This window comes from Macaca nemestrina, chromosome 12 (assembly GCF_043159975.1).
Source record: "Macaca nemestrina isolate mMacNem1 chromosome 12, mMacNem.hap1, whole genome shotgun sequence".
NCBI lineage: Eukaryota > Metazoa > Chordata > Mammalia > Primates > Cercopithecidae > Macaca > Macaca nemestrina.
The window spans coordinates 15,768,780-15,787,480 of record NC_092136.1 but is presented as its reverse complement, the minus strand read 5'-3'; the positions used below and the strand labels follow the sequence as shown (position 1 = coordinate 15,787,480).

Here is an 18,701-nt window from a genome sequence, read left to right as displayed (position 1 = left end):
CTCTCTGGCTCCCCCACCTCTGAGCCCCTTGTGGGCGCACAGCACGTTGGCCCAGGCGGGGCAGGGCTGGTCTGAGGGGATGTTTTTGACGGAGCGGAGCTCCAGATGCTGCACATTCCTGATCGGGTCAGGCCTACCCTGCGGCACTCGGGGAATTAGCTCCTGTGAAGAGCCCCAGATCTTCTTTCTAGAGCTGCCCTCCTCCTGGCCAGCCCAAGGGGAGTGGGCGTTCAGGAGAGCTCTCCCATCGCCTTGGGTGAGGCTGAAAGGCTGAGTGGATCCCCTGTTGGAGAAGTACTTCTGGTCAAGGAGGGGTTGGAGACGGGCAGCAAATTGCACCCCTTCTGTCTTCCAAGGTCTCCAAATCCAGCACGAGGGGCATCTGGGAACACGGTTTCTGCCGGCCCCACCTTGGGGCCGCATTTGGCGGGAACTGGATCTGCCTTCACCTGCAGCCCTGTGGGGAGCGTGACGGAAAGAGCCGGGAGAGGGGCATCCTGGTGCGGGGGTTGTGGGGGTGAGAGGCCAGGGGAGGGGGCTCCGGGAGCGCCCTGACCTCGCGGGCTGTTGGAAGGCGGAGGGGATGGGGGTTGGGGGAGAAGAGGGGAGCCTGGCAGCCAATCGGAGGGAGGATCTCGTTTCAAAAGGGTTAACCCACAGCCAATGGGAGCCTGGGGGAGCGGATCCTGCTCACTCCATTCAAGAATCCCAAGTATTCAAGATGGACGGCAGGGAGTGTGGAAGGAGAAAGGGGGCGAGGGGGGAAGAGCGAGATCGGCAGAGGAGAGGGGCTCCGCGGCCCACCGGCCTCGCAACCTCGGTCCCGGCCGGTGGATGGCGGGGCGGCCGCTGGGGATCCGAGCCCGGCCTTGGAGAGGGGCTGGCGGGGTGCGAGAGGGCGTGAGCGAGGGGGAGCGAGGCCAGGGAGGGGAGCCAAGAGGGAGGGAAGGGCAGAGAAAGAGCCCGGGAAGAAGGAGGTGGCAGGCAGAGGATCCTAACGAAGAGCAATGTGTAGGTATCGAGAGCTTCCCGAAGGGTAACGACACCGATTCTCGGTTTTATTCTCTCTTGGGGAAGGGAGGGGGGCGGTCTGGGCTCTTTCTCTCGTCTTCCTTTTTCCCTCCTCATTCTCCACTCGTGGGCATCTTTTCTATTTTTTCCTTTCGAAACACTGTAACTGGGAAGTACCAGGCGTATCTTTCTGATGTGGCTTCACTGTCATTTTCCAGTGGGGGGCGTGGTGGGGAAGGCATGGGGGGCTCCGCTGGGCACGGCCAAGCTGGGCCATCTGGCTCCACCTGGGCTGTGTGCGAGGGCGTGGAGTGTTCCGAGGGAGCCGGGGGCCGAAGGGCTGGAGCTGGGCAGGGAGTTCTGCACCTCCAGAAGTTGTAGGGTGAGCCAGGGACGGTGTGGTGGTGTGAGGCTGGCTTTCGAGCTGATAGTTGTGCGGTGTTGAGGGGTGCATGGATGTGTGTGTGGGGGGCGTGCTCTCACACTCCAGTTCTTGTTGTTTGGGTGTGTAGTGAGGGCTGAGTTGTGCAAGTATGGCTGAGAGTTTGTGTGTGTGTGTGTGTGTGTGTGTGGTGTGTACGCGCGCCTGTGTGGTCCAGCCTCGAGGTGTGTGTGTTGAGGGGGAGCACAGTTGGGTGTTGAAGGAGAGCGCCCCTCACCCCCCACTTCCCAGCTGCCTCTCTCATCCCATTCACAGAACATGGCTTTCAGGACCCTCCTGGTCTCCTCCTCCCGTCGCCATGGCTGCGAGGAGGGGGTGGGAGGAGACAGTTGGGGCCAGCCCCCTGCCCCTGCTGCTCCAGCTAACCCCCCACCTGCCCTTTCTCTCCCTTCTACAGGCTGGGCCCCATCCCCTGCTGCTCTGGGGGCAGGGGCCGGAAGATGGTGGCCAATGAGGAGGGGGAGAGGAGAGAACTTGAGCCGGGGCCTCCCCTCCCCCATTTCCTCCTCGGTCTCTACACTCGCTTCTGGAAGGAGCTGGGGGCTGGCTCCTGGGCCCAAGGTGGGGGAGGGGTCCTGCTGGCTGGTGAGTCGCTGGGCCTGCTCCTCAGGAATGAGTTGGGTGTGTGAGAGCTGAGGGGCTCTTGGCCCTTTCTCCCTGCACTCCCTAAGGAGAGACCTGGAAACTTCTTGGGGAAGACTCTTCCCCCCGCCTCCCTGAAGCGTGCTGTGCAGCCTTATCTTTGCCCCTCTGCCCCCTGTTGGTGTGATCCAGTTCCCAGCTGGGACTGGTTTGCCCAACCCCAGAGCAGAGAGGCCTGGTGACTGACCCTCGAGGGGTCTTGGTTTCCGCCCATTAAAACTGTGCAAACTGTGGGGCAGGGCCCCATGTTTGCAGATTACGAGAAAAAACTCTGCCTGGGAGGGCGGGAGGGAACTTCTCCTGCTTCCTGAGGGGGTGGGACGAGGCTAGAGGGGAAGCCCACAGGAAGAGCTTCCAACTGGAATTCTGTCCTCTATTCCTTATGGTGGCTGTGGAGTAGTGTAGAGGGCATCTCCCAGAGGCCACACCGTTGCCTGGGAGGCCTTTTGTTGATCAGGGCACTAGAGGAATCACCCTCCAGCCTCTGTTTCTTTGGGCTGCACAAAGTTCACCAGGTCAGAACTGGAGCTGGGCTCCGGGGCTGTGGCCCTAGCTGGAATGTGCCACAATAGAGCCTGCCTGGGTCTGAGCCTCCAGATATCCAGGTGTCCTTCCAGGGCAGCCTTCTGGCCTTGGGTGTTAATCCTCCCGGGACTGTTTGTCCTGGATTGAAGCCCCCTTAGGGTCGGATAGGATGGGGAAGTGCTAGGATGAGCTTGAAGACTCCCCAACCAAGGGTCCCTGGATAAAACAGGAAATAACTCAGATTTGAATCCCACTGCCAGTGAAACCCTATCCCTAACTCTCAGTAACTATGAGGGAATCACCCTCACCATTTTAATGCTGAATCTGCAAGGTGCTTTCAGGACCTCCAAAAGGAGATGCAGGGGTGGGGCTTCACCGGCAGCTTTTACCTCCCGCCTGGAAGCGTCTCTCAACTGTGTGGGGAGCTGTGACTACAGGCTCCCACCTCTCTGGTCCTGGAAGGTCATCTGAGAGTGTTGCCTTGAGGCCTAGAGCTTCCCTTTATCTAAATTGAAAAGGAGATGGAAACTTAGATAAGAGTACAAGGTTCTGTAGTCTTGGGCAGCAAGCTCCTCTCTAGAAGGGAAGCTGGCAGAAATGCAAATCCAGATGAACACAGCCTCATGCGAGTGACCTCCAGACTTTGGGGATTGCTAATAACCATTTTCAGGCCCAAAGTATCCCTGCACCTGCTTTAGTGGGTCCTGACCTCCCATCCCAAAACCTCCAAGAAAAAGGTGGTCTCTGTGCTGGGGGCAGGGGGGGCATGGTGAGGAAGAAGGCGAAAGGAAGAGTGTTGAAAAAACAGAATTAACACTAAGAATGGAATAAAAGGGAAAAAAGCTGTATTGAAGCACAGCAGGGGCAGAGGGAGCCCGTGAGCTGAGTGCGCCGGGGACTGGGAGAAGGAGTGAGGAGGCAGGGCCGGCGTGCCTCTGCTGCTGGCCAGAGCTCTTTTCACATTGTGCTACTGTCTGCACCTGTCACTAGCAGTGCAATGTTAAAAGGGCATTGGCCGTGTAGTGCTACCCAGCGCTGGCTGCCTCCTCAGCATTGCAATTTCCTCTCCCATCTGGGCACCAGTCAGCTACCCTGGTGGGAATCTGGGAAACCTCACTTGGTGGTTATACTAATAGCTCACATTTATGGAGCTACTTCTGTGTGCATTGCTTGTGATAGACACTGCCTCTGTTACTGTAAACCCTAATAACTTCTTGGGAGGTAACAGCCCATTTTATGGATGAAAAAACTGAGGGTCAGAAAGGTTTAAACAGTTTGGCTAAGACTGTGTAGCTCTTAGGTTGCAAAGCCTAGATACAACCCTGTTTTAAGTCTTGACAGCTCACTCATCTTTTTGTAGACCCATCTGGAGAGATCTGAGTAGGTTCTTTAAACTGGGAGATGTCCTGAGCTGAGGGATGGAAGGTTTTGATGCCATCTGCTGGTTGTATGAGGGTATCATCCAAAGCCTCAAGCCTTTAAGGACCACAAGTGGTGGCAACTCCTAGGCTAAGAAGGATAAGCGAGTGAGTGGAAAAAGATAAGTGGAGAGTGAGTGGGAAAAGATCAGGAGAATCACTATTAGGTACAGAGTAGGCCTACTTGAGAAAAAAAGGAATACACCAGAAAGGAAAAGGGGTTAACTGAAAAGGATTGCTCCCCAGGGAAAAGGACCTGTGTGCTCCTGGCATCCCATACCTGCAGCTCCCTCCTAAATCCACTTGCCTTTCTCTGCACCACTCCCTTTTGGTCACCGGGTGTTTGATGATAATGCTGCTTGAGGGCACACCTGTCTGGGCATCCAGGATTTGGACAGCATTGCCCATGACTTAATTTTAGAGATTAATAGAATCCCTTGAATCAACCCACAGAACGATTCTTCCAGGACCAATTACAAGGAAATTGAGGCCGGGTGCGGTGGCTCATGCCTGTAATCCCAGCACTTTGGGAGGCCGAGGCAGGCGGATCACCTGAGGTCAGGTGTTCAAGACCAGCCTGGCCAACATGGTGAAACCCTGTATCTGCTAAAAACACAAAAATTAGCCAGGCGTGGCGATGCACGCCTGTACTCTCAGCTACTCGGATGGCTGAGGCAGGAGAATCTCTTGAATGAATCTGGGAGGCGGAGGTTGCAGTGAGCTGAGATTGCGCCACTGCACTCCAGCCTGGGCAACGGAGCAAGACTCCATCTCAAAAAAAAAAAAGAGACAAATTTGAGAGCAACGACTCTGCCATTTACTTCTCTGTCTCCCACAGCGCCTAGTAGGCTTAATTAGAACATGTTAAAATAAATTGAATGAGAGGAATATGTGGGGAGCTTCTTTAAGAAGGCAGCTGGTTTGTGCCTGGTTTTCAAGAGCAGAGGTTGGGACTTGAGAAATCTTTCTAAACTTTGGTGCAAGAAGTGGGTCCAAGAGGGATAGGGTTTTGAGGACCTCTGCTGAACCCCTAGAGGGGTCTTGGCATCACTAGGCACGCAGAAACCGAAAGATAGGTCAGGCTACCCAAAGGCCTTAGTTGGGGGATGTTGGACATTTCCCCATGGCTTGCCTTTTTCCCTTCGCCTTTTACTTATGCGCCTTCCAGTTCTAGTCCTCCTTCCTCCTGCCCAGACAGCCTCTCCGTTTTTTGTTCTTTTGTTTTTTTTTTAAAGACAGAATCTCGCTGTGTCGCCCAGGCTGGAGTGCAGTGGCATGATCTCGGCCCACTGCAACCTCTGCCTCATGGGTTCAAGTGATTCTCCTGCCTCAGCCTCCTGAGTAGCTGGGATTACAGGCATGCGCCACCACGCCTGGCTAATTTTTGTTGCCCAAGCTGGTCTCAAACTCTTGGACTCAAGTGATTGCCCACCTCAGCCTCCCAAAATTCTGGGATTATGGGTGTGAGCCACTGTGCCCTTCCATATGTTCCTTACTTTCTTCAGTCTATTAAAACTTCTATTTGAGCCTCTTGTCTGGGCACAAATAGCCATTTGATACTGCCACTCCACTTTAAAAAAAACAATTTTTCCATATTTCCCTAATACCATTGGGATAAAATCTAGATTCCCTAAATAGTTTATGGTTCCTGCTTGTCTTTCATCTCATCTCTCACCCACTTGCTGCCTATACTCCAGCCACAGGCAATTTTTTTTTAAGGAGACAAAGTTTTGCTCTGTTCCCCAGGCTGGAGTGCAGTGGCGTGATCATGGCTCACTGCAGCCTCGGCCTCCTGGGCTCAAGTGATCCTCCTGCTCAGCCTCCTGAGTAATCGAGACTACAGGTGCGGATATGGCTCTTTTTATTGAGACAAGATCTTGCTATATTGCCTAGTCTAAACTCAAACTTTGGCCTCAAGCCTCCAGGCTTGGCTTCCTAAAGTGCTGTAATTAAGGCATGAGCCACTGCTTTCAGCCCACAAGAAACTTTTATTTCCTTCAACTAACTAAACATAAGTTACCCGACACATACAGTTCCCTCTGTTTGAAATACTTCTATCACTTTTGCCTTTGCCACCTAACTTCTTATCTTTCAAATGCCATCGTAGTCATCACTTTTGTGAAGCCTTCCTTGACTCCTTAAATCTAGGCTGAGTTCCTTTCCTATGAGCTCCCAAGCTTCCTCTGCGTCCCTGCTTAGAGCCCTTATTATCCTCTTCTACAGGGATTGCCTGGTTATTGCATCTCCTACTGGACAGAAAGCTCCAGGAAGTCAGGCCACAGCTGCCTTATCTTCACCATGTGCTTAACATACAGTGCTTAACACAATGCCTGGCAAGTAATAGGTGCTTTATAAATATTGGGAGTATTAATGAATGAATCTGGAAAGAATATTATAGCTTACCAAAAAGTGATCTTTATGATGTATATGGTCTCCCCTGTAACTGCTGGGCACCCAACAACAGTAGGGATTTCATGTCACTGCCAATAAAATGCCCCTTGGGCCACACGGTGGCATTGACGTTGCGATTTTGAGCTTTTCTTTTTGAGACGGAGTCTCGCCCTGTTGCCAGGCTGGAGTGCAACAGCATGATCTTGGCTCACTGCAACCTCTACCTCCTGGGTTCAAGCGATTCTCCTGCCTCAGCCTCCCGAGTAGCTGGGATTACAGGCACGTGCCATCATGCCTGGCGAATTTTTGAATTTTTAGTAGAAACGGTTTCACCATGTTGGTCAGGCTGGTCTCAAACTCCTGACATCAGGTGATTCACCAGCCTTGGCCTCTCAAAGTGCTGGAATTGCAGGCGTGAGCCATCGTGCCCGGCCTAATTTTTGAGCTATTTTGTTTCACTTCCCATCAACTGCCAGGGCAGCACTTTGGCTGATTGATTTTCCTTTTAGCCTTAAGTGTGCCCATGAACTGACCAGAACATTACAGAACCGGGCTGAAAAGCCATGGGACTCAAGAAAATCCTTATTCTGAGATGAGCCCCTTTTAGTTGCCCAATCCTGGATCTAGGCAAAAATGGACTTACTGTCGGGGTGCCAGCAGACAGAAGGGGTTTTGGATGCTCTCGATGGAATAGCTCACAAAACCCACCCCTCTTATACGCAAAACCTCACCTGAAGTTTATCCTCTGGTAAAAGCTCAAGCAGTAGTCTTGCCATGGATACGGCAACTGCTGCCCCCTAGTGGTCTAAAGGGACAGGCCCGGGTGGGTGGGTGGGGGGTTGTGTGTGACGGGGACAGTTATGGGTACATGCATGGGGAAAGAAAGTCAGAGGACAGGTTGCCTCAAGTTGCTTTTTCCCTTTTTATTAAAAATAGACCCAAGCACTTTATGTATCATACAAAAGTTTCATTCGCTGGTGGCAGCCACGGGAAAGACTGGACCCGTAGCACTGATTTTCCACCTCCCTTCCAGGGGACTGGGTCCCAGGAGCAGTGACTGGGCCTCAGAGAAAGCCCATAAAGACTGCTTGTTCTGGAAGCAGCCGACTGGGGGTGGGGGCTGTTCCGCGTGCAGCTGTCCCTACCCCATCCAACGGCAAAAGTTAGATATTCGAAAGTGCCTCTTCAGTGCCAAGATAAACTAACAAGTGGAGTGAAATGGAAACCCCTTTGATTCTTTTACTATTTCCCAGGGCCTGGGATTTGAGTTTTCCCTGCACGTGAGTCCTTTTCTCTACAAATAGGGGTGGGAAACTTCATCCTCAGAGACTCTGGTCTGTTCTGCTGCCTGAGACCAAAATTTCACTCCAACCCAAGCTTTTTCTCATTTGCTATTCTGTGGTCCACGATCTACTAGCCCCGTGACCCAAGGTTTGTCCTCTGTTCACTCAAAAAGGTGGAGCAAAAACGGATTCCTCCCACAATCCTCTCTGCCTGAGTCTACGCCCTGCCATTGCCTCAACTTTCAGGAACTTGGGAACAGAAGGACCCACAACCATCCCTTTCCCCCAGTTCTGTCTCTCCCTGACTGCTGCCCACTCCTGAGCCTTAACACCCCTGGGGTACACCCAGACCCCTGTTCCAAAGGGTGCCTGGTAGTGGATATGGTGGAGGCAGGGGAGGGGTTGGTTGGAGCCAGGTTTCCCCCAGGGGTGGGGCAGTACTCATGCTGGTATAGACTGCTTGGCAGGGCCGTGGGGAGGGAGGGGCATGCGGAGGAAGGGCACAGCCTGCCTGAGCCCCTCAGTCCCAGCCGTTGTCCTTCACCATGTGTGACATTTCAATGATATATTTCCCTTCCTTGTACTTCTGGCTCGTCTCAAAAGCTTGTTCCTGGTGAAGGAGAAAGCAGTGATTGTAGGACAAAGCAGTTTCCTTCCAGGCCCCATTGCCACCTGTACGGCCCCCACCCCGAGACTCATCCACCTAGCCCAATCCAGTAACTAGTTCTTTCTTTCCTCTTTGGACCATGCAAGGACCTGATGTGGTCACTGGGGCTTGAAGGGCCATGGGGACTTCCACTTTAGAGGGTGACCCTCTTCCTCAGGTACTTACATATTTCCAGCCCAGTGTGGTTTTGCAGCTCTCACAGAAAATATCAGCTACCGAGTGGAGCCCCGTGAGCAAGAGGCGCTGTTCAGCTGGCCCGCAACCCACGTTGACCCTGTCTCAGGAAACAGGAAGGACCCAGCACCCAGTGGGATTGCACTGTCAGTCCAGTCCCCAGACAGCCCAAGGGAACTTCCAACTGGAGAGAACTGGACAGCCCCTGCCTTTAATAATTCACCCCTTTAAGACTAGAGCCTGGGCCTTCTTTTTCCAGCGTTATGATTTCAATTCTCCCTGGGCTCCCCATGTGAGAACTTCAGACTGAGAACCCCTTTGCAAAAGGGGAGGCAAAGACTGAAGGCACAAGATCACCTTATGGATTCCCCCCTTTCTCCACAGGGAAATGACTCACTCACACATAAGCACAAGCACACGCACAAGGAAAGAGGTAGACTCACACGGAGTTAAACAGGTAGGCTCGGCCATGGCTCCCTTGGAAGGACTGTGGAGACATAGGACAGACAGTGACTACCAAGCAGCCCTCAGCCCCACTGCCTGAATCCCCGCAGGGGTGTGTGGGAGAGAGGAAGAGCTTCGCTGCCTCACCCCTGGGTGATGTTCAGGCTAGCCTGGTGCACGAGAAGAGGGGAATGGCAGGTCCCGCTTCACGTACCTTGGAAATAAGCTCATCGTGTTTGGCCAGGTGTGCACGGCAGTGGACACAGCTGTAAGTGCGGTGGCAGCGGGGCAGGTAGCTGCGGAAAGTCTTGGTGGGGAGGCAGGCAGGGCCTGGACCAGGGTCACAGCTGGGCATGACGGGCTGGAGGACAATGCCCTGGCGGGCTGGAGGGGCTGGTGCCGTGCAGCCCCCGCAGAGACGGTCGCAGGTGAAGCAGCGGAGCAGGTTGGCTAGAGCCGTGTTTCAGGGCAGGAGAAGTGTTGGGGGGCTGCCCGGCGAGGGCCCCCCCAGACGAGAACCAGATAGAAATAGAAGTCACCTGGGAAGAGGGGAAAGGACATCAGGGGAGCCGTGACCTCAGGAGGGCCCTCCTGAGGGAATGGAGGAAAAGGGGCTCAGCTCACCCATACCTCTACTTCCCCCATCACCATCGATCCCCCCTCGGCATCCAGTTGCATTGTTGCCCTGTCCCCTGGATCCCCATCCTGCTCTGGCAAACCTGGCAGCCGATCCAGGCTTCTGGCGCCAAAGCCAGGGAGTCGGTGTTTCTCCCTCCTGGGGCAGAAGCAGCCTCCACCATTTTCCACAGAGAGAAGCCCACGGACACAGACGCTGCCATGGGAGCAACGTCATCTGCAAGTGCCCTCTCCTTGGTTTTCAGTTCTTCATGAGGCTCTGCATCGCACAGGCATTGGTAGGCACTGTGTCTCCGGGGATCAGAGTCTTTTAAGAGTTGGGGATGCCTGAAGGTCTTTCTTTTACATGGCCTTTGTTTGCAATACAATTGATCCTTTATACATTTTGGCGGGGGAGGTGTAAGGTGAGGGGAGGAGGAGCATGCAGGCAGGTATACAAACCCTGATTCAGTTCTCTCCTGAGGTCAGGGTCCTGCGCTCTGGGACTCTTCACTAGAACTTTATAGTTGTTTCCAGCAGTACCGAAGCCCTCACATGTGGCCGCCCATTCCCGCACCTTGGTTCACTCATTCTGGCCCAGAGTAAGCACCTGCCTGTCTTCCCAGCCTCTGGGCCCCTTGGTCTTTCTCTTTCCTATTCTTTACTAACTGTTGCCTTAGCCCTTGGTTAAAGACTTAGGCAGAAAATACATTTTTTTCAGGCAATCTGACAGCTGGAGCCAATGGGAAATGGGTAGCGTGTCAGAGGAGCCTGATTCCTGGGCTGGGCAGGGCTGTGTGGTAGGGTGAGAGCAACGGCCACAACGAACAGCAGAAGGAGGACTCATTTTTAACAGCTGTGCTTTGGGGCACAAGGCAGAAAATGTTTCTACCTTCTCCCAGGGGGCAGGGACAAACAGCAGTGACTGTGGGTGACTGAAGATGAAGTAATTGCTGGGTTCTGATTAGGAATAGAGGAAGATTGCCTTCTGCCCACGCGCCAGCTTCCGAGTGGCTGAAGGTGCTGGAGGAGAGGATAAGAAGGGAGGTGGCCCCTGTGGGCTCCGATAAGCAGGTGAGCTGCTGCTTTCTGCTTCATAGAGCTCCCAGCCCGCTGTGGGTGGTTAGCCTAAGTCTGGTTCAGAGATGCCAGCTGGGCACTCTGGCAATGCTAGAGCACTAAGCGGAGGCGAGGCAGTGTTGGCTGCGGTTAGCCAGGGCATACAGACTGTCCTCGTCCTGTCCTCCGCAGTGGCCACAAGCACCCAGCCGTTCCACTCTCTGAAGGCCGCCAGGCAGTCTCTCCACAAAACCTCCATAGAGACTATCTTCAGTTTCAGGTCCTCTCCTCCTGGCTGGGCCCCAGGAAAACACCTTGGGCTGAGTTCAGGGTGACATTGGGCTCCGGCTGCAGGAAATGGGCCCTCCTTGCCAAGAGACCACCTTTCAGTCTCTGCTTCACAGGTCTGCCTTCAACTTTGCCTGCGAGTTCCCCTCTGACATGCACTACCTTGAAACACCTTCAAGGGGCATGGGGAACGGGGCAGCTTGGGTCCCCAATCTTGGGCTCCTTCTCCAGCCTCCAGCCGTCACGCCTCCCTCCCTCTCCCCTAATTCCCAGTCAAGCCAAGGAGAGGCTGCAAGGAAGGCCAGAGAATCACAGAAAGGGGAGTAGGGGTCATTTTTTCACCCATCTCGGATCACAGGGAGAAGCAAGTTGGGCAAATGACTGGAGAAAAAACAAAGGCAAGCCGAGTGCTGGGGAGAGATGTTCCCCTGAAGTGAGATGGGGCTGGACCGTGGGAGGAAGGGGAGAGGGAGGGCTGGCGGGGGCAACTGACAGCTGACAACAGAGGCGCCGAGGCAGAGGCTGGAGGAACCAGGTGCGAATCTCGTGCTGCTTAGGGGGGAAAGAAAGGGAGGGGGACACCTGCTCACAATGGATTTTCTCATCTGCTCTGAGGTTTTGGCACCCCCCGGGCTGGTATTCTCAGTATGGTATGGTCCAAATAATTAGCAGCACTGCCAGCTCCCAGGGCAGGCTTTGGGGGTCTGCACCAGCAGCAAAACAATAAACAGTAATGCCTGATGCTACAGCCAAAGTTGCCGGGAAATAAGTGCGGGAATCGTCAGAGCTTGGAGAGGGATGGAAGAACCGAGAGAGAGGAGCGGAGGCAGCAGGGAGGGGGAAGGGAGGACAAAGGGTGGATGAATAATGCTTTTGCAAAGAGGAGAAAGCAACACGCAGCAGGAGGAGGAAATTTGCAAAGAGGAAAAAAATTCATTTGGAGAAGGGCTGCCCCCTCACCTTGAGGTCTGCTCCAGAGATCTCCGTCTATCTCTCTCTCTCTCTCTCAATCTCTCAATCTCTCTGCTCACTCTTCTCTCTTCTCTTTCCGCTCCTTCAATTGGGAAGGGGATGGGGGTGGGTGGGGGGAGGGTAGTTGGGGACTCAAGACTGGGGCTGCAAAGCTGGCCAGCTGCTGGGGGGGCAGAGGTTGTCTCTCGTTCTGTACCTCGGTCTGTGGGTGAATGTGGCTGTGTGTTGTGGAACTGCATCATAACACTGTGAGTCATCCATCCCCCCACCCCCCCTCACCTCCCACGTCAGAGCAGGGCTGGGAGACACAGGAGGCGGGTCGGAAGGAAGGGAGGGGGCAGGCATCAAAGGACGGGGCTAGAGGAGTGGGGGCCGAGGGACGCGGTAGCGATGGTGGGCAAGGGGAGAGGCAAGTTGTTAAGGAGGAAGGCAGTGTGGCCAAGGAGATAGGAAGAACCTGGGGGAAGACAGGGCTGGGCAAAGATGCAGTGAGGGTGGCAGGGCTAGAGGAAAGGAGGTGGCAAGGCTGGTGAAGGAAGATATGGATGCAGAGTGAGGCAGCACACACACATTTAAGATGATACACTTTCCCATTTCAGCTTGGACACCAGCCCTGAAGCAGGGAAAAGACAGATGTACTAATTGTCATGGATGGCAAACCGTGCCCCAAAACTTGTACCAAGCCTTAAAGCCTCAGTTTAATACTCCTGAAGGAGTCATAGACCCAATATGACATTTTGCATGCAGAAACCTCTTAACAGCTACCTCCAAATTATGTGTGCTTCATGAATGGAGACACCTACATTATATGAAATTTTCTATTGGGCTGTAAACTTCCTGAGACAGGCCTTCTGGGAAATTCCTCTCTACATCCCAGGACCGCAATGCCTAGTACAGACCCATGCATTTAGATGTTTCCAAAATAGCAATTGTTTCCGCGGCATTATGTTCTGCTGGCCTAGAGGTCTTAGTTCCAGAGGGAGGAACGCTGCCACCAAGAGACACAACAATGATTCCATTAAACTGGAAGTTAAGATTGCCACCTGTCCACTTTGGGTTCTTCTTACCTTTAAGTCAACTAGCTAAGAAGGGAGTTACAGTGTTGGCTGGGGTGACTGACCCAGACTATCAAGATGAAATCAGTCTACTGCTCCACAATGGAGGTAAGGAAGTATGCATGGAATACAGGAGATCCCATAGGGTGTCTCTTAATATTACCATGCCCTGTGATTAAGGTCAATGGGAAACTACAACAGCCCAATCCAGGCAGGATTACAAACAGCCCAGACCCTTCAGGAATCAAGGTTTGGGTCACTCCACCAGGTTAAAAAAACATAATCTGCTGAGGTGCTAGCTGAAGGCAAACGGAATACAGAATGGGTAGTCAAAGAAAGTAGTCATCAATACGAGCTATGACCACGTGACCAGTTGCAGAAATGAAGACTGTAATTGTCATGAGTATTGCCTCCTCCTTTTGTTAGGAACATGTTTGTGCATATATACACTTGTACTAAGAAAATATCTTCATTTTATTTCCTTTCTTTTGCCTTTATCATGTGACATAAGACTTACTGACTTGATATCAGCATTTAAGTGTTGTTACCTCTATGTAATAGCATTTGGGTTGGGGATTGGTGTGTTTCCGGTTGTACGAAGGATAGCTGTATTATGTTAAGCGTAATTATGACCTTATTATTGTCTTTATTTGAAGATTATGTATGATTTCAGGAGACATGTATGGGTTCAAGTTGACAACGGGTGGACTTGTGATGGTTAATATTGTCAACTTGATTGGATTGAAAGATGCAAAGAATTGTTCCTGGGTGTGTCTGTGAGGGTATTGCCAAAGGTGATTAACATTTGAGTCAATGGACTGGGAAAGGCAGACCCATCCTCAATCTGGGTGGGCACGATCTAATCAACTGAGCCAGAATAAAAGCAGATAGAAGAATGTGGAAAGACCAGACTGGTTTAGCCTCTGAGCCTACATCTTTCTCCCATGCTGGACACTTCTTGCCCTCGAACATCGAACTCCAAGGTCTTCAACTTTGGGATTCGGACTGGCTTCCTTGCTCCTCAGCTTGCAGACAGCCTACTGTGGGACCGTACCTTGTGATCATGTGAGTCAATATTCTGTAATAACTCCGACTTATGTATACATCTATCCCATTAATTCTGTCCCTCTAGAGAACCCTGATTAACAGAGTGGTTGAGTTGCATCTTCAGACATGAACCAAGTGTCTGGCTTTGGCTTCAAAGAGACTGAATTAGAATCTTAGCTGTGCCAATTACTCGGCAGGAGCCACTAGGCAAATTACTGATACTCTTTGTGCCTTAGTCTTACTCTTCTGCTAAATGAAGTTAATAATATTTACCTCATGGAGATGTAAACTAAAGTGATATAACATTTAAATGCGGCCGGGCGCGGTGGCTCAAGCCTGTAATCCCAGCACTTTGGGAGGCCGAGACGGGCGGATCACGAGGTCAGGAGATCGAGACCATCCTGGCTAACACCGTGAAACCCCGTCTCTACTAAAAATACAAAAAACTAGCCGGGCGAGGTGGCGGGCGCCTGTAGTCCCAGCTACTCCGGAGGCTGAGGCAGGAGAATGGCGTAAACCCGGGAGGCGGAGCTTGCAGTGAGCTGAGATCCGGCCACTGCACTCCAGCCCGGGCTACCGAGCAAGACTCCGTCTCAAAAAAAAAAAAAAAAAAAAACAAACAAACAAACAAAAAACATTTAAATGCCTGAAAAGTGCCTGGCACATGATAGGCAGTAAACCCTAGTGTCATTTCAAAACAGCATTCTCGCTGGGTGCGGTGACTCACACCTGTAATCCCAGCACTTTGGGAGGCCGAGGCGGGCGGATCACAAGGTCAGGAGATCGAGACCATCCTGGCTAACACGGTGAAACCCGTCTCTACTAAAAATACAAAAAATTAGCCGAGCGTGGTGGTGAGTGCCTGTAGTCCCAGCTACTCGGAGGCTGAGGCAGGAGAATGGCGTGAACCCTGGAGGCGGAGCTTGCAGTGAGCTGAGATGGCGCCACTTCCCTCCAACCTGGGCGACAAAGCAAGACTCCGTCTCAAAAAAAACAAAAACAAAAACAAAAACAAAACAGCATTCTTGCCAGGTACAGTAGTTCACGGCTGTAATCCCAGCACTTTGGGAGACTGAGGCAGGAGGATCACTAGGTCAGGAGATCGAGACCATCCTGGCCAACATGGTGAAACCCCTTCCCTAATAAAAATACAAAAATTAGCTGGACGTGGCGGCACGTGCCTGTAATCCCAGCTACTCGAGAGCCTGAGGCAGGAGAACCGCTTGAACAGGAAGTTGGAGGTTGAAGTGAGTTGAGATCGCGCCACTGTGCTCCAAGCCAGCCTGGTGACAGTGAGACTCTGTTTCAAAAAAAACAAAACAAAAACAAAAACAAACAAAAAACCCCAGCATTCTTGGCTGGGTGCAGTGGCTCACATCTTGTAATCCCAGCACTTTGGAAGGCCGAGGCGGGCGAATCACCTGAAGTCAGGAGTTCGAGACCACAGAACATATCCCCTAAGACAAAAACCCTGATTTCTAACAGAGGCTAGCATTTAGCAAATGAAGTACGACAAAGATAGGGATGTCTAGAAAGCAGTGCTTGTGGGTGGTTTGTTTTTCTTCTCACACGTAAAGAGGGGAAAAAAAGTTAAGGCAGGGAAATATGGGTAGTGGGAGACATTGCTAGTTGAGCATGAAAATAAAAAGAAATTCTAAATATTTAATCAGGTAAGATTCTGGGGTTTAAAGTAAATTCTGAAAAGACAACGTGGGTGTCTTGAGGGATAGTACCAGAGATTTGGAATTGAGAGAAAAAGCTAGGTAAAGAAAGAATAGAGAAGTGCTCTTGTTTGGGCAACAGAAGAGAAGGGAAATAAAAGTAGAAAAAGAATTTGAAAAGCAATTGTTGAGGAGAACAATGAGAAGTGGGAAAAGGCAGATGGTTAGTTTTCAGGGCATGGATCGAAAGTTATTTTGTTTTGTTTGTTTTCTGAAATGGAAGCTCGCTCTGTTTCCCAGGCTGGAGTGCAATGGCGTGATTGCGAATCACTGCAACCTCCACCTCCTGGGTTCAAGTGATTCTCCCACCTCACCTTCCTGAGTAGCTGGGATTACAGGCACGCGCCACCATGCCTGGCTAATTTTTGTGTTTTTAGTAGAGATGGGATTTCGCCATATTGGTCATGCCGGTCTCAAACTCCTGACTTCAAGTGATCCACCCACCCTGGCCTCCTGAGGTGCTGGGATTACAGGCGTGAGCCACTGGGCCCAGCTCAGATTGAAAGTTTGGAAGCAGGCTGGGCACAGTGGCTCATGCCTGTAATCCCAGCACTTTGGGAGGCTGAGGCGGGTAGATCACCTTAGGTCAGGAGTTCAATACCATCGTGGCTAACATGACAAAACCCCTTCTCTACTAAAAGTACAAAAATTAGCTGGGCATGGTGGCGGATGCCTGTAATCTCAGCTCCTTGGGAGGGAATGAGGCGGGAGAATTGCTTGAACCCGTGAGGTGCAGGCTGCAGTGAGCCGAGATCATGCCACTTCACTCCAGCCTGGGCAACAAGAGCGAAATTATGTCTCAGAAAGAGAGAAAGAGAGACAGAGAGACAGAGAGACAGAGAGGAAGGGAGGAAGGGAGGAAGGGAGAGAGAAAGAAAGTTTGGAAGCAAAAAGAAAATGATCAAGGATCTAGCTGGAGAGGAGAATAAGAACATATGATGACAGTATTGTTTGGGGGTGGGGTGGAGATGGCAGGAGTGCTTGGTGAAAGATTCAAACTGAGAAAAGAGCTGGGTGCTGTGGCTCATGCCTGTAATCCCAACACTTTGGGAGACCGAGGTAGGTGGATCACCTGAGGTCAGGAGTTTGAGACCAGCCTGACCAACATGGTGAAACCCTGTCTCTACTAAAAATAGAAAAACTAGCCAGGTGCGGTGGTGGAAGCCTGTAATCTCAGCTACTTGGGAGGCTGAGGCAGGAGAACAGCTTGAATCCAGGAGATGGAGGTTGCAGTGAGCTGAGATTGCACCACTGCAATCCAGTCTGGGAGATAGAGTAAGACTCCATCTCAAAATAACAATTTAAAAAAAGGTGAGAGAAGAGAGTGTAGTCAAGCACAGATGCTTTAAATGTTGTGTCCTGACTCTTTCTGTGTTTTAGAAGCAAAATGGAGAGCAGTCTAAAGGAAGGGAGGGGTTTTTTCCCCTAAGTTCAGCTTGAGATGGTTATACAATATCCAAATAAAAATGACTTTCAGGTAACTGGGAGAAACTGCCTCAAGGGAGACAGTAGAGGCGAAGAAACAGATCTGGGAGATAGATTGCATGGAAAAAGGCGAGGATAAGCCCACTCAGGGAGAAAATTTGCAAATGGAAGACTGGAACTGAATTTTTAAAGAAGAGAAGATTAGGGGACACCCAATAGTTAATTGAAAAACTAATGCATAGGCTGGGCACGGTGGCTCATGCCTGTATTCCCAGAACTTTGGGAGGCCAAGGCGGGCGGATCACTTGATGGTGAAAACCCCATCTCTAGTAAAAATACAAAAATTAGCTGGGCATGGTGACACGTGCCTGTAATCCAAGCTACTTGGGAGGCTGAGGCAGGAGAATCACCTGAACCCAGGAGGCAGAGGTTGCAATGAGCTGAAATTGCACAACGTCACTCTAGCCTGGGCAACAGAGCAAAACTCCATCTCAAAAAAAAAAAAAAAAAAAGCTAAGGCATACATGTTGAATGAATGAAATAATTAAAGCAAACCATCAAAGAAAACTCAGAAGTGACAAGTGAGGATGGCACTGCTTGGGGAGTGCTGCTAAGTAGGACCAGCAGGAGAAAATCTTTCTGGCGAACCAACCAGAAAATCTTCCCAGTCTCCTCAATATGAATTAACTACGTGAGCAGGACTGAAAAAAGTACTCACGTGTAAAGTGAAGATGACAATTACAGTACCTACTGCATAGGATTCTGGCGATGATTAAATGAATTTACACCTGAAAAGTCCATAGACCAGTATCTGGCATATAAAAGTATATAAATATGTTTGTTTTTTTGAGACAGAGCCTCGCTCTGTTGCCTAGGCTGGTGTGCAGTGACTTGATCTCGGTTCACTGCAACCTCTGCCTCCCGGGTTCAAGCGATTCTCCTGCCTCAGCCTCCCCAGTAGCTGGGATTACAGGCGCCTGCCACGACGCCTAGCTAATTTTTCTATTTTTAGTAGAGATGGGGTTTCACCATGTTGGTCAGACTGGTCTCGAGCTCCTGACCTCAGGTGATCCGCCCGTCTCGGCCTCCCAAAGTGCTGGGATTGCAAGCGTGAGCCACCGCGCCCAGCTTAAATGTTTACTATTATCATAACTGGACTCAGTTATGTTAATGTTTGGGCAAATCCCTGCACCTATCTTAGTCTCCTCCCCCATCTGAAATTGGATATAATAAAGCTGACTTTACAGGGCGGCTGTGAAAGAAGATGCCTGAAAGGGATCTGAAAAATGTTAAGTATTGCACGAATGAATGGTATTATAGTCCCTTCCCCCCAGCCTATAATAAAAACGTAAAAGCTGACATCAGATTTTTCTGTATTACAGACATCGTACATCGTACTTAGTACTTTACAGGCACATTCCTGCAATCGTCAAAACAACTTTAGGTTGGGCACTGTTATTATCCCCACTTTGCAGACAAAAAACGATGTCATGCTTGAGCCCAGGAGGTCGAGGCTGCAGTG

The 18,701-nt window shown here is 51.3% G+C and overlaps 1 protein-coding gene across 2 annotated transcripts; it reads right to left on the bottom strand.

Moving 5' to 3' along the window:
* Positions 1-7,332: 7,332 nt before the first annotated feature.
* LOC105496067 (yippee like 4) lies at positions 7,333-12,373 on the bottom strand. 2 transcript variants are annotated; one of them, XM_011766104.3, is made up of 5 exons: positions 9,717-12,373; positions 9,212-9,536; positions 8,997-9,040; positions 8,545-8,653; positions 7,333-8,322 (listed from the first exon to the last, which is right to left on the bottom strand). In XM_011766104.3, the coding sequence occupies exons 2-5, from the start codon at positions 9,350-9,352 to the stop codon at positions 8,233-8,235; spliced, it is 384 nt and encodes a 127-aa protein (XP_011764406.1). In that variant the 5' UTR covers positions 9,353-9,536; positions 9,717-12,373; the 3' UTR covers positions 7,333-8,232. The 2 variants fall into 2 exon arrangements, with proteins under 2 accessions (XP_011764406.1, XP_011764405.1); XM_011766103.3 differs by having other exon boundaries at positions 11,920-12,373.
* Between the last annotated feature and the right edge of the window lie 6,328 nt (positions 12,374-18,701).